Source organism: Arachis ipaensis, chromosome B03 (assembly GCF_000816755.2).
Source record: "Arachis ipaensis cultivar K30076 chromosome B03, Araip1.1, whole genome shotgun sequence".
NCBI lineage: Eukaryota > Viridiplantae > Streptophyta > Magnoliopsida > Fabales > Fabaceae > Arachis > Arachis ipaensis.
In genome coordinates this window covers 1,641,794-1,658,606 of record NC_029787.2, presented here as the reverse complement: position 1 = coordinate 1,658,606, position 16,813 = coordinate 1,641,794, and the positions used below count along the sequence as shown (strand labels likewise).

General features: G+C 31.9%; 1 protein-coding gene across 7 annotated transcripts in view; it reads left to right on the top strand.

The window, feature by feature from the left end:
• The window catches only part of LOC107629371 (cytochrome P450 71A1), a 40,511-nt gene continuing 24,055 nt past the window's right edge, over positions 358 to 16,813 (top strand). For 2 of the 7 annotated variants that reach the window (XM_021117695.1, XM_021117696.1), the window contains exons 1-2: positions 361 to 905; positions 3,208 to 3,672. In XM_021117695.1, the coding sequence (XP_020973354.1) occupies positions 444 to 905; positions 3,208 to 3,672 (927 nt within the window). In that variant the 5' untranslated portion in view covers positions 361 to 443. Of the gene's footprint in view, positions 906 to 3,207; positions 3,673 to 16,813 lie in introns of all 7 variants that reach the window. The other 5 variants (XM_021117698.1, XM_016332152.2, XM_021117697.1 and 2 more) reach the window with 4 other exon arrangements.

Genomic DNA, 16,813 nt, shown 5'->3' with positions numbered 1-16,813 from the left:
CTAAGATATTTTTTGAAAATATATATTTACTGTTGGGTATTGTTGTTGTGTTTTTAAATTATTTGAAGGCATTTTTGTCAATAATAAAATTTGAATGTATTTTTGTCAGCATTCAAATACTTCAGGAGTATTTTTGGTGGTTAACCCTAAAATAAAAATTTTTATATATAATATAAATTTATTGATATATATAGTATAAAAATTTTCGTACATAATACATAAATATTTTAATATAATATCAAAATTTTTATATATAACACAATTCATATAATTACTCATCAGTTTAAATTTTTAGAAAAAAAAAATCTAAGATTATTCCACACGTTTATTTCAACACCTTGAGCATTATATACTAATTAAGAGCTCTCAATCTTTTCAAAACTACACCTGATCTTCATTAATTACTATTTGCTAGGCATACACCAAAAAAAAAAAAAAATACAATGGAACTTGTTCTATCATCAATTCTAGAGAAATTGCAACATCAACCAAATTCAACCATCTCTACCATATGTTTCATAATCATAAGTATATTGTGTATTCTTAAGTTCACAAGAAGAAACAACAAGATCAATAACCTTCCACCATCTCCACCAAAGCTACCATTAATTGGAAACCTTCACCAACTAGGAACACTTCCACACCAATCCTTAAAGGCACTTTCTGACAAATATGGCCCTCTTTTGTTGCTTCAGTTAGGGCAAACTCAAGCACTAGTTGTCTCTTCAGCAGATATTGTTGAAGAAATAGTGAAAACACATGATGTTGCTTTCTCCAATAGAGCAAACACTAAAGCTGCCAAGGTATTCTTCTATCAATGCAAGGATATTGGTTTTGCACCCTATGGAGAGGAATGGAGAAAGAAAAGGAAGCTCTGTGTTCTTGAGCTTCTAAGCACAAACAGGGTAAGAATTTTGATGAACAAAGACTTCATTCTTATTCAAAATATATATTTTTTTATTTTTTATATATAAGAGAAACAAAAGAATATTTTGGTAATGTTATCACATCACTTTTTTCAAAAACTTAAGCGGATAAGAAGATACATATAAATAGTTATCTCTTTAAGACGCCTCTTTAGATATGAATCTCTTTTGAGTTTGCGTGAGTTTTGTTGCATAGGCTTTTTTTTTTATTGGTCTTATGCTAATTTTTTTTTTTCTAACAAGGACTGAACTCTAGACTTTTAGGTCATAGAAGCTCTCACATTATATCATAAAATTACTTTTTTAAAAGTCTAAGTTAATAGAAAAAAACATATAAATGAATATATTTCTATCACGTCATTTCACGCAAGAGTCTCTTTTTTTATTTATGTGAACTTTGACATAGATTTTTTTTAGATCATATAAATTTTGATACTGTGATATCACAAACATAAAATTACCTCTCTAAAAAATTTAAATTAATAAAAAAATACATAAACAATTATATTTTTAATACGTCCATATAAATTTTTTATTAAGATGTGTGTCAATTTTTTATATAAACTCTTTTTTTTTGCTTTATTAGTGTGTGTGTAAATTTTATATGAAATTTTATTTTTTTTTTGGTCTTATCGAGAAATTATTACAAGAATTGAATCTAAACTTTTGGGTTATAAATTTTGATACCATGATATCACATGTATAAAATTATTTTTTTCAAAAATTTAAACTTTTAAAAGAAAGTACATGAACAATTAAATTTCTAATATGTCCCTCGTGCAAGAACCTATTATTAAAGTTTGTGTCAATTTTTTATATAAGTTTATTTTCTTATTTTATTAATCTGATATCTGGTCGCTATGATAATAACAGATAGTCACACAACACTTGAAAAATGTAACAATCTATTTGTATGTATGTGTGTTAACTAAGTCTCGTAGAATTGCATTTGTTTTCATTCAAGATTTCAAGTGATCAATTGGTGCTTTTAGTTGAAAAGTAATTGTTTGGTGGCAGATAGATTAAGTCGTACACTAGTACTTTACATGTTGGAAGGAGGCATGCCTTCTTGGTTTTCTAATTAGAGATGCTGCAACTACCACTTTATTCTTATTAGTTTTCCCTTTCACGTTCTTATGTACCTTCTTTTTTATGGGGATAACTAAACAACACTACAATAAAAATTATTTTTAGTGATAATAACACGATGAGTAAAGTATCGTTTTTGTCCCCAACGTTTGAGATAAATGCTATTTGTGTCCCTAACGTTTAAATCATTCTATTTGTATCCCTAACGTTTGTAAAAGTGATTCAATGTTATCTTGCCGTCAATTATACATCATGAGCGCTTTAGTTTGAGTTTTAAAAATATCTTCTTGAAGTTAGAATACAAATGTCTGAGATAGAATCGATGATCTACTCTGAAAAATAACTCATCAAATGTTGAAACTAATTCCTACAACATTTACATAATTTACTTTTCTAGGGACATAATTGAATCTAAACACAAATAGTGGGTATAATATTAAAATCGAACACATCCAAGTGAGACCTAATTGAGAATGAATACATCCAATTGAGAATAATTGAAAAATATAATCTGATTTGTTAGTATAATAATTAATAGTAGGATAACATTGAATCACTTTTATAAACGTTAAGGATACAAATAAGACGATTTAAACGTTAGGGACACAAATAAAACTTATCCCAAACGTTTGAGATAAAAACGATACTTTACTCATAATACGATTGTCATTATATGTTTTGTTTAACATATATTTTTATAGCAATTATATATTTATTGTTATTTCTATATGCTATAATAAAAGGGAGCCTTGAAATAACTGTTGATTATCTTTGTATGACTTCAAAGTCATGGATTCAAGTCATGAAAACCATCATTGATATAATTATTAAATTAGGTTGTATAGATAACACTTTTTGAGTGTGACTTTTTTCCGAATCCTGCGCTAATCACAGATGTTAGTGCATTGGACTGCTTTTTTTTATTACTATATATATATATTATGGTCATTAAAAAGTCTTTACTAACAATGGTATAATAATTATTGCTAAAATTTTTTAACAATAAAGTATAAGACGACTAATATTTAATTATTGAAAAATATATTAACAACTATTTTTATTGTCGTTAAAAATAAAATAAATGACCATTAAAAGTGATTTTTGCAGCAATATATATAAATGATTATATATTTAAAAACATTGTATTCAATATTTATAGTCATATTCAAATTCATATTTCTCAAACATACAGGTAAAGTCTTTTCTTTCTGTTAGAGCAAATGAAGTATCAATGATGATTAACTCCATACATGAAGCTTGTGCAAAAGAGTCGTCAGTGAATCTATCCAAGCTGATTATTGTAACCTCAAGCAACATATCTTATAGGTGCATTTTCGGGCTAAGGTTCGAAACTAGTGATGATGGTAGGAAAAGCATTGCTGAGGTTGTGAAGAAGTTGATGATACAATTTTCAAAACTTGGGGTTGGAGATTTGTTTCCTTCGTTAGATTGGGTTGATGTTCTTACAGGTTTTATGTCAAGATTAAAGGTTATTTTTGCTGAATTAGATGCATTCTTAGAAGAGGTTATTGAAGAGCATAAGAGAAAGAAAAGAGATGACAATAATAAAGACTTTGTTGATATACTTCTTCAACTTCAAGAGAGGGACATGCTTGAGTTTGAGCTCAATGGAGATACCATGAAAGCACTCCTCTTGGTTTGATTTCAATCCTCTCTTACTTTTATTACCATATATATCCCTTTAAAGTAATCACTTCTTAAGTAAATATTATTTATTTGTTCATACAAATATAGAATCTTGAATTGGCAAGGATGATATGGTAGGGTGTAAAAATTTAGTATTTTATTAGATGCACACATTACTAAATTGTGGAAGGATAATACTATTTATTTGTAAATTGTAAATTGTTCTAATTATCTGTAAAAGAGAAAAGAAGATCTATGCAAAATCAAACAAATCCAAAAGAGGCTCTTGTTTGAGAAGAAGTATTAAAGATATAACTATTAATGTTGTCTTTTTTTATCAGTTTAAATTTTTAGAATAAGTGACTTTATAACATAATATCAGAACTCCGTGTTCGAAAAGTTAAGAGTTTAATCTTTGATAAACTCCAAAAATAAAAAATAACATAAGACAAATAAAAAAAGCTTCAATTTACGATAAAAAAAATTAAGGAGGATAAATATATAACTAAAAATAGTTTATTAAGACAATCACATAATATTAGTGGCCATTCATTTTGTTTATGTGATTTATCCTTAAAAGAATATAAAGATTCTCAACAATAATAGTTAATTATTTGTCATGACTATTTTTTTGATATTTTATTTAATATTTGAAAGTTATTTATTATTTAAAATAACTTTCAAATATTTATGTTAAGACTGAAAAGTGCTTAAATACATATACTAATAGGTAGATCACATTAGTGGAGTTATGCTTAACAAATAAAGATACATCAGATTTAGTGTTTGAAATCCAAATGCTCGAAAAGTGGCTGTCAAGGTCTTGAACCAAGCTCTAGGAGCTTGTTTCAAGCCATAGATAGACTTGTTCAGTTTACAAACAAGTGAAATATTCTTGGTATTGTATCCTTGGGGTTATGCCATGTAAACAATTTCTTGGAGATTGCCATTCAAAAAGGTATTGTCGAAGTCAAACTGTCTCAACGGCCAGCCCAGAGGTAGTGCAATTGTTAAAATTACTCTCACAGTGGTTTGAATCATAACCAAGTCTTTTGTGCCATAAGACTGGATTATTGTTTGAATTACAAGAATTGGATGTAACGTTCAAGATGGGCATGGCTGAATTGAAACTTGTGTTTATAGATTAATTACAAATTTACAATGAGGAGAAACAAAATCAGAGGTATTAGAGGAAGTAGATTCATGAACACTCAAATTGCAGATTAAGGCAGTTTTGTTAGAAACAGGTCTAGGAACTTTGAGATTGTCAAAGGCATATATTCTGTTCTTACAGTATTCCCTCTACATATATATATATACTAACACTTAATCCTATTAATAGATAAAGATTCCCAAGATTAATTACACCTAACACTATGACTAAGTCACTGCAGTTACCTTAGCCTTAAATAGATGTTGTGACTTACATGAAAAAAAATACAATGAAAGTTATTTATTGTTTAAAATAACTTTCAAATATTTATGTTAAGACTGAAAAAGTGCTTAAATGCTTAATTATTATTATTAAGATAATTTACAATAAATTAATTATGCATCTTCCTTAATTGTAGGATTTGTTAGTGGGAGGAAGTGACAGTGTTTCAACAACTATTGAATGGGCCTTTGCAGAACTTGCTAACAATCCAAAGGTAATGAAGAAAGTTCAAGAAGAGGTAAGAAGAATTGTGGGTGGAAAATCCATGATAGAAGAAAATGACTTAAATCAAATGAAGTACATGAAGTGTGTAATCAAAGAAACTCTTAGATTACATCCACCGGGTCCACTTTTAATTCCAAGAGAAACAGCAAATAGTGTGGAAATAAAAGGGTATTACATTCCCAAAAAAGTAACAGTATATATAAATTCATATGCAATTCATAGAGATCCTAAATTATGGGACAATGCTGAAGAGTTTATTCCTGAAAGATTTGAAGGTAACCAACAAATTGATTACAAGGGGATAGATTCTCAATTTATTCCATTTGGTATTGGGAGAAGGGGTTGTCCTGGAATTTCATTTGGAGTTGCTTCTCTTGAGTATGTGATTGCTAATCTTCTTTATTGGTTTGATTGGAATGTTCCTAATAATAATAGTGCATTGATAGATATGAGTGAGATAAGTGGGTTGAACATTAGCAAGAAACAACCACTTTATTTGAAGCCACATAGGGAGAGAAAGTTTTTTGTCAGTGTTGTGTATTTTTTTTTTTTAGATTAGGCTTCTTTATTTATATACGTATAAAGTTTATATTTTCAACTATAGTTTGCCTTGAGAAGTTGAGACCTTCGGTATTAAAAAATTGAGCCGCCAATAGAAAGTCATATATCATTAATGGGCATTCATGCATTTCACAATACTCTTTATTGGATATTCATTTAAGATTATATCTCGTTAAAACCTTACTAAAGAAAAATAAAATGAGAAAAGTTGTTAGTGAAGGAAAAAGAATATAATTCCTTTGTCATGATGATTGTCTCGTTAAAAATCTTGTCAAGAAAAATCCAATAGAAAAAAAAAATCTGACAAAAAAAAAAAGAGAGTACAGCCTCCCATTCTTGTCGACATTATTTAATATCTCAAAATCGGCCATCCAAATTTGATGTACCAATATTTTAAAAGAGGATTTTGGAAGTGACTTTATAAATAAATTTGTCAGATTATCTCTATCTTGAGTAGATCTGTTAGACATCAATTGTCCCTTGATTTTGAAGACCATGGATAAAGAAGAATTTGGGAGAAATATGCTTTGTTCTATCACTTTTGATGTATCTACCATAAGTTGAGCAATGCATGCTATATTATCTTCAAACAAAATAGTTTGACCTATTTTATGATCAATCAGTCTACATGATGACAAAATATATTGGATTAAACTCCTGAGCCAAGAACATGATTAGAGGATATTGCTGCTATTGTCTGTTTTGTGGTCCTTTATGATATAACTGTATTACCATATGTGAATAAGTATCCTGTTTAGATCTTCCTTTGTGTGGATTAGACAAGTATCTTGCATTTGCATAGCCAACTAATTGTGACTTTGATTCATATGGATAAAACAAATCCATATCAATTGTTCCATAAAGATATCAAAAAATTTGTTTGATTTCATTCCAATGTCATCTGGTTGGAGAAAAACTACACCTTACTAGTAAATTCATAACAAATAATATATCAGGTCGTGTATTATTAACAAGATACATTAGTGTTCCAATGACACTAAGATATAGTACTTCTATAAGGTATCAGGCCAGAGATGATGATGATAAAGCGAAGAGCAGAGAGAGAAGAAGAAAATAAATTTGGTTTGAACACTACAAGAAAAATCAATATTTGTAACAAAAAAATTGTTACAAAAAATCGAAATTTTGAAATAAAAGGATTTTGTAACAAAAAAAGGGGGCCGTTGCAATATGTTCCGTTACAAAAAGTTTTTGTAAAAAAAAATGGAACTGTTACAATTCAAAGTGATATTTTGTAACAAATTTTTCTGATACAAAAAACCAGAAGTCGTTACAAAAGTGATAACAAATTTTGATCTTCAAGGTATTTTTGGTGACAATCTATTTTTTCCTATCATAAAATTTTGTTACAAAATGTAACTTGATTTTGTAACTTTTTTTTTCTTTAGTTACAAAAGCAAAATAATTATTTTGTAACCATTTTTTAATACAAATTGCATGCATAATTTACTAAATTATTTTTTAAATTAACTAATCTATTAGCTGTTTTAACAAGCAAGTCTACATTTATATAATATGCAAAAACATACATAATTCAAACATGTCTCATTTAGCTAAAATTATTTTAAAACAAAATAACTTTAGTGAGTACATTGATTAGTTCTACAAGTTATATGTCTTGCATAAGTTCAACCAAAAGTTAAAAGTTCTAACATAGATTAGTGTCTCTATGAATAGAAAATATTCTTGAGCCCTCAAGGTAGCATGTGGTCACCATTTCAGCACTCCTGTAAATAAAAAAAAAACAAAACAAAAAATTAGAAACAAGATATAACACTAATTATAATTTTTTTCATTAAGTTTTATCCAAAATGTTTAGAAAAATTCTGGCAGAACCTCCCCTAAAATTAAACTTGGATATTTCCACCGTCTACGGTTTCAACAGAAACAACCAATTCACAACTTATTTCTCAGCCAATACACAACCAAATTTATCAAACCAAATAATAGAACATTTGTCATTTCTCAACCATGACACAAGTAAAATGTCATGAATAGATCCTTATACTTTTATAAAAATTCGGACATGATCTCTTCTGAAAATAGGACTTAACCACCCTTACGGGTCCCAACCAAGCAATTTACCAAACTCTTTTCAACCTTTCCAGTATCAAATCAATTCAGAATCAAACAAATTCTAACATTGAATCAGCCATATAACGCTAAGGTTAATCTTTAATTTTATGAACTCATAACTGTTACTAAGACATTCTTAACACTATATCTTCTTTTCTGTTTTTAATATAGCAAATAAACTCAAAATTTGAAAACTTTATGTCTAGACGTTCATCTTGAAATAAGCTTTCTAACAAACTAAAGATCATAATTTTCTGATTTCTCTATCCTTAGGAATAGAGAAAAACCCGTGACTGCTCTGCAGTGCGTAAAACCAGAAAACAGCAACAACATGTGATATTCAAAATTCAGTATAAAATCCAAGTTAAATACAATAACATTAAAAATTAATATGGTTCAACTTCGCTCATCCATATTTCTTTCTCAGTTGGTTTTAGGTTAATACCATTTTTAATGAAGAAGTTACATAACCTCGAACTTAAGTAAAAATTAGTCAGAATCTCTTTTAGAAGCCAACAAGCTTAGTACCTTTCAATTTGAATAACTTTTATTACAAAACTCCAACTAAGCTAAATTTTGGTTTGAAAACTCCTAGCTCATCCAGAAACAAGTGTGTCTTAGTTGCAACCCAATTGCTGTTCAATTCTAAGAGTTACAAGTATTGGAAGTTGATGCATAGCTTGCTGAAATCTGTTTCTTTCCAGCTTTGACCACCAATATTAAAAAACTCACAACTCCCAATCCTTAACTCCTAAAATTATGAAGTTTTAGAGCAATAAATCAAGTTAATCAAATTTTATAAAAAAATTAGTTTCACTCCAAAAATCAGTTCGTAGAAGTTGCAGCAAGACAAACAAGTTGCTGCCCTGCTTGACCTTTTCTGCTGCAGGACAGATTTAACAACCTAACTTTAAAAATTCTCCATAAATTTTATATTTAACAAAAAGGTCTCAAATTTTTCAGTTTAGTTTCTTATATTCCCAAGGTTAACTCAGACTTAGTCTCATACAATTCCAATCATTACATAATTAGTTATAGCTTTTCAAAGTTTCTAACTCTGTTTGAAAGTAATGCAGAAAATCAAATTTTACTATTCAACTTTGAAAAATCATAACTAACTCTCTAGTTAATACGAAATCTTTAAAATTGAATATTAATAACTATACTTCTTGTAGTTCGCTTAGATTTTAGTCTCATACTATTCCAATCTCTATTAAGTTACTGGTGCACTTTCAAAGTTGCCGTTTCATTTCAAAACTCTGATTTTCAACATAAAGTTTAGCATTTCAAGTTTAACTTTCAATATTTCTCAAAATTAATTTCAAAACAATCACCAACCAATTCTACCACCATCCCAACATATTTAATAACCAGCCCAACGGTAATCAACCAATACAATCCATCAAGATTCAGCATTCAATCACTCATCAACAATTCATAATTCACAAGCAATCAATCAATTTCACAAAAACCACAAGCTCAATCACATTTTCAGCCACAATTCAATATCCACATAACCAATCAATTACTCATAAAAATTAAATCTATTTACAGTCATTCAATAAACTTTATGAGCATTCTAAAATTAAAGTCATTTAAGTTAAACCCCCTACCTCGATGTCGCCTTAATAATAAACTCGACAACAGCAGTAGGATTTCCAATGACTCTTCACTCTCCTAGCAGTAGCAGTGGCAGTGACATTAGAACTAGAATGGCAATCCTGACAGCCCTCTCTGACAGCAACAATAATAATTCGAAATTTTTGTAACTGACAAAGAATAGAATAGAGACAAGGTAGCAGAAATAAGATGACTATAAAGTAAAAGTGGAAGTAGAACAAGTTAAAGGAGTGAAGGACTTAAACCGAAATAGAGTCTTCAACAACACCTCCATCACTGGCCGCGCCCCAACGGCAGTAGCGTATAGCTCCAGTAGCAACCACCATGGCATCGTGGCTTCAGCAGTGGTTTCCGATGGCAACAGCGGCGTGCAGATCGACGGAAACCTCTGTCTCCAGCAACGATAGCAGTGATACGAGCCCCTATCTTCCCCGTCATGTCTCTCTTCTCTGCGAACTCCTATCTCTCTCTTCGGGCTCGTCGGCGTTGGCAGAGGTGGCGGCAACGAACCCTAGCAGTAGCGGTGGCGGATCGGTCGTGATGGAGGCAGCAACGCAGACAGCATCTCCTTTTCTCTCTCGAACACGGGCTCTCTTTCTCTCGTGTGATAACGATGGTGATGGTGGCAAGGATACACACCGGCACCATCTCCCTCTTCTCCTCTTCCCTCTGCGTCCCGTTCTCCCTCAATCTCTCATCCTCTGTTTCTCTAGTTCTCTCAAGAACTCCCTTTCCTTCCTTCTCCATTTTTTTCCTTTCTTTCTGAAAGTATGTGTGTGTGCGTTGTGTTTTAATTTAGGGATTTAGGGTATAAATTTAGGAATTTAGTGAAATTAGGATTTTATTTGGTAATTTTAGAATTAGAATAAAATATATACGAGTAATATAACAATTTTATAAAAATAACCAATTATAAAATTTGCACAAGAATAACCAATTATAAAATTTTTTAAATTAAATTGTATAACATTTCTATTATTGAATTTTAAAAAAATGCAGGATGTTACAAAATAAAATTATTTTGAAAAAAATATATACATAATTTTTTTTACTCTTAAAGTGTTTAACATTTTGAAAAAAAAAATGTTATAAAATATATTTATATTTTGTGACAAATAATTAATTTGTTACAAACAATATTGAATTTTGTGACAAATTAATTTTTTGTTACAAAACAATTGGAGTTTTTGAAACAAAAAACAAAATTTGTTACAAAATATTTTGAATTTTTGCAACTTGTTATTTTTTTGTTATAAAATATTACAATATTTTGTAACAAAACACCATCTCGTTACAAAAACTAACATAATTTGTAACAAAATAAAATAGATTGTTACAAAATATTATCATGTTTTGCAACAACTTGTAATGTTGTTACAAAACATTATTCTTTTGTAACAATCACATATTATTATTACAAAATACTATTTTTTGTAACAATTTTAAATTTGATACAAATTTTTTGTTACAAATGTTCCATTTTCTTGTAGTGGAAGGAGAATGAAATTATTGCAGATTCTCTTACAGGTGGTTATGGCTATATGATATATATAGTCAGGAATGTAACTGAATTTACTAACTAGAAATATAACTAACAACTTTTAGAGACTTCTTGTTAGTTCTAGTTGTAACTAACTTTCTAACTATCACTTAGTTGCAGTTCACTTGTACATTATTGCTAACATCAACCCTGCTACTTTGTTCCATGGAGTTCCCTTTGGTAGTGCTGCTTTTATTAGGGCTGTTGTTGGCTTGCATTCATTCTGCAACTCTAAGCTTGGATCTGAATTTGAGAAAATTGAGACTGGAAAAAGATTTTGTGAAGTTATCAGCTATTTGGTCTTGGGAGGGGATGTGCAGGATGTTAACTTTCTTCTGTGCAACATGCTCTTATAAAGTAAAGGTCAAGCTCAAAGTGCTTGCTCTTATTGTGAAGGACTAGGTTTGCATCCAGTAAAACTGCACTTTGGCTGTCACAGTAGAGGTTTGGTATGGTGGGGCATGGAATTTTTATTTTACTCATCAAATTTTGAATCTAGATGATTTCAGTCAGGCCAGCAGCTAACCCTCGATATTCTGCCTCTGTGAAGCTCCTTGAGACTGTATTTTGTTTTTTACTTGACCATGAGACTAGGTTTGGACCTAGGAATACACAGAATCCAGTGGTAGATTTTCTGTCATCAACGTCATTGCCCCAATCTGAGTCACTGAAGCCGTAGATTCGACATTCATTAGTTCTTTAGAATCTCAAGCCATAGTTTATTGTTTCTGCAAGGTATCGTAGGATCCGTTTAACTGCTTTCTAATGGCTTTCCAGAGGGGTATGCATAAATTGAGAGACTTTGTTCACAACAAAGGTAATTTCAGGTCTAGTAATTGTGGCATATTGGAAGCCACCAACTATAGATCTGTACAAGACTGGGTTATGGTGGATATCCTCACCATAAGCTGACAGCTTGAGACTGGATACCATGGGTGTTGGTACTGCCTTGGCATTACGCATTTCTGCTCTGATTATCAGGTCTTGTATGTACTTAGTTTGACAGAGGAGCATGTCACTGCCGTTGGGTTTCACAGCCTCAATACCCAAGAAATAGCTCATTTCCCCCCAAATTCTTGAGAGCAAACATCGCATGCAGCTGAGTAATTAACTTGGAAATTTCCAATTGGGAGCTTCCAGTGACTAGAATGTCATCAATATATACCAGAATGTAGATGACAGAGGAGTGAGAAAACCTAGTAAAGAGAGATATATCAGATTTGGTGTTAGTGAAGCCAAACCAATTAAGAGTGTCCTTTAGCTTTGTGAACCATGCAAGGCGAGCTTGCTTCAAGCCATATAGAGACATCTGGAGTTTGCAGACATGATGGGGTTGAGCAAGGGACGTGAAGCCTTCGGGTTGAGACATGAAAATAGTCTCCTGTAAATCCCCGTTAAGGAACGCATTGTTGAAGTCGAACTACCGGATGGACCACCCCTTGGAGAGTGATAAGCTGAGCATGACGCGAATTATGGGCAGATGAACTATAGGACTGAATACTTGGTCATAATTGACCCCTTCTCGTTGATAAAAACCTTTTGCGACGAGTTGGGCTTTGTATTTCTGAATGGTGCCATATGGGTGCTTCTTGATTCGAAACACCCACTTGGAGCCAATCACAGGTTCAGTGTATGGTGGAGGCTTGGGAACTAGCTGCCAAGTGCTATTGTGCATGAGGGCATCATACTCCTCTTGCATAGCTTGCCTCCAATAGGGACATGTTAGGGCTTGGTGAACAGATTGAGGCAGAGAGTGGGTGAGGTCAGGGGCAGGGATGGTAGGCATTGCTGCATAGGTCCTGGGCTGGAGACTCCCTGTCTTGCTGCGAGTCTGCATAGGGTGTTGGTTGACTAGGGCAGGAGGAGGAAGTGGCAGCACGACCTCAATATGAGCAGGTTGGGGAGCACCTGTACTCAATGAAAAAAGACTAGCAGAGGCATTAGCAGCAGTAGCCACAGAAAAAAAATTATTAGCCATAGAAACAAGTAAAGCAGGTAATGATGCAGGTATTAAATTAATAGTATTGGAAGTATCATGTAATGTATGTAAGGGTAGAGGGCTTGGGGGGTTGAGACTGGGTGGGTAGTGGAGGCAGAGTTGATGAGGATGGCTGTGAGGAGGGATGGGGGGAGGTGTTGCTGAGGTAGCAGCCAAGGGTAGGTAGATGAGAGGGGAGGTTTGGGTTGGAGGGGGTGTTGGGGTAGGGATGGCTTGGGAAAGGAATAGTTGATTATAGAAAAACTCATATTCATTAAAGATAACATCTATTGAAGTGAACTCTTTGCCATTTGGAGAGAGGCAAATGTAACTTTTATGATTTGGAACATAGCCAATGAAGATACATTTTTATGATCTGTGGCTGAATTTGATTTGATTGTATGGTCTGAAGAATGGATAATAGGTATAGCCAAAAGGTTTGAGAAAGTTGTAATCGGGCTTGGTTTTGGTGAGAGTTTCATGAGGTGAGGTATTTTTTAACTTGGGATTTGGGAGTAGATTGATAAGATAGGTGGCTAAGAGGGCTGCTTTACCCCCAAAAGGCTATGGGAAGGGTTGCTTAAGCTAAGAGGGTTAGGGTGGTTTCTGTTGTATGCCTATGCTTTCTTTCTATTTTTTTATTTTGTTTATGAGAGTAAAGGCAGGTAAGTCTATGTTGTACGCCATTTGTTTCAAGATATTGGGTGAAGGCTACAGAAAGATATTCTTTTCTATTGTCAGTTTGTAAGGCTTTTATTTTCAGTCCAGTTTTGAGTTCAATTGCTGCTTTGTATTTTTGAAAGGTATCAAAAGCTTGTCTTTTTGTTTGAAGCAAGTAGATGCTGGAGTGTCTTGTGCAAGTTTTTGTTTGAAGCAGGTAGATGCTGGAGTGTCTTGTGCTTGCATCAATGAAGCATATGTAGTACCTACAGTCAGTTCTACTATACACAGGTGCAAGTCCCCAAAGGTTAGAAAAGATCAAATCTAAAGGTACATAGCTGGTGTGGGAATCAAAATAAGGTAATTGATGAATTTTGCTAATGCAACAAGCATGGCATAATGAGGGTTCAAGGCTATTTTTATTTATTGAATCATTGTGAATAACATTGCATTGTTTTATTACAATAAAAGTGACTTTCTCAGATGGGTGGCCCAGCTTTCTATGCTATAGTTGTGCAGCAAGACTCATATTTTTACAAGCTATTAACACACTTGCATATCTAACTGGCTTATTTATATTTTCACTATTAGATGACAAATCACTAGTGGAATGTGATTTGATTTCTTTGTTGATTGCTGAATTGTGCTATGAGCATTTGATGGCTTATTGTGTGACTGTGTTGGCTTTGACATTGGTTGAGACTTTGTGTGAGCAGTGGTGGTGTTATTTGGTTTTTCTACAATAATGGGTGCTGACATGAGTTGTGATGTGAGGTGTGTGAGTGAGTTAGGCTTGGTAATTTGTGGTTGTGTTGATTGGCTTATAAAAGGGGTGGTGAGATTGATTATGTGATCTATTTTAGTGTCAGGAAGAGTGATAGTGTTGTAATAAGTAGGTTTGGTGATACTATTTTCATTGAGGTTGAAAGTTCTTGGAATAATTTGAACTCCCTCAAATTTGTAAAGTCCATCTTTAAGCAGTCCTTAAAAAAGAATTTTTTTGGAGATCTGACATTTCACATTGCACAAATAAGGCCAGAATTCAAAATATACACAGTTGTCTAATACAAATTTGGCTACACTTACTAAGTTTTTGGAGATGATAGGGATATGAAGCAGATTTTGTAATTGAAATGGTGTATTGGATAATGATGCATGCATTAATGTACTTTCAATATGCTTAATTTTTATACTTTGGCCATTACCTCTAAAAGCCTACTTTGTGCCTTCATAATTTGTTCCTGTATTTAGGTTTCTTGAGTCATAGGTGATGTGATGAGAAGCTCCCGAATCAAAGTACCATGCAGTGTCTGGTACTGATGAAGGCATGATGAGGAGTGTTTAAGGATTGAAAGAGGTAGGTTGTGATGTGTTTGGAAATTGTTGTTGCTGCTGAGAGGTTCTTGGATTTGAGTCATTGTGAAATGCAAGAGAAGATGGTTGAGCTGTGTTTAGAGGTTGAAGGTGAGGATTCATGAAGTCTTGATCAAAGCGATGGTAGCATTGAACAACCGTGTGGCCAATCTTGTCACAGAATTGGCATTGTGGTCTACTGCCTTACCATCATGAGGATCGTCCGCCTCCACCCCTGAACTGTTCTCTGCCTCTGGAGCCTCGAGAGCTGCCTCTGCTATTGTAATTGTTGTAGCCTCTTCTTTGAGATCCATCTTGAATTTTATCACTCTGAGCAATATTCACCTGCATTGATCCTAGCTCACTCAACTCTCCTTGAGTCAAGAGTTGTGTTTTAAACTCGCTTTCATGGTGTGATCTATCCTTGCTATTGCGACAGTGACAAATGTATTGTATTCTTCACCAAGACTTGCCAGTGCTGCTTCAATGTATTATTCTTTTGAGAGAGGTGCTCCCAGTGCTTTTAACGAATCTGCTACTTAATTGATTTTTGACATATACTATGTTACTGTTGATCCATGCTTCTTGAGTGTTCTTAGTTGAATCTTTAACCGTGTTTGATTTTTGATATATACTCACATTTGATTACTCGATTCACAAAATTTGGCTCCATAGACGCAATTAGCCAGACAATAAGACATTGATCTTGAACCTCTCATTCTAAATACTCTTGGTTTTCAATTTTATTTCTGCAATCTGATTCTGAATACTCTTAATATTATATAATTTATACCTACTATATTATATGTTATTTTTGTTTTTAATTCTCTTTTTTATCTAAATGACTCAACCAAAACGTATGTATTTTAATATTTTATTTCTTTTATATTTGTGAATATTATTAAATGACATGAATTATGATTTATATTTGATTTGAAAACTTTAATTTTAGTTAAAATCCAAATAGTATATATAGTCCAATAATTGTAATGTTATGAATGAAATTGGAAAATGACATTTAACAAGCAAGGTGCATGCTAATTGCTATAGTGGAATGCATGTGATGAGGTTTAATCGGTGTCCCTTGTTTGTTTCTCGTGAAAATATCAAAAGGAATAAGACGTTGGAGAATGAAATATCTACCAAGTATATGAAAAGAATGAAAATATTATTTATACACTATTTAATTTCACATTCATCTCTTTATCATGTAATAAAAATAATTACAAATAACATATCCGTTATTACATACACTACAAAAGAAATTAGGTTGTGACAAATTTTTAACAATAGTAATAACATAATAATAATATATATATGGTCACTGTTTCTTTTAATTAATTTATTATTTTGTGGTATTCATATATTTGATTTTATTATTATATGTTATTATAATAACAAATTATAAGACAAACAATATTTTTAACAATAAAAAATAAGGCAAACAATATATAGTTCTCAATAAATAATATATTAACGACTATTTTTATTGTCGCTAAAAGTAATAGATATTGTCACTAAAAATATTTTTTTTAAGTATCCACTCTTATTAGAATAAAATATTATTTTTGTCCTAACATTTGGAGTTGGTCCTATTTGTGTCCCTAACATTTAAATCGTCCTATTTGTATTCCTAACATTTATAAAAGTGATTCAATGTTATCCTGCCGTCAATTATACTA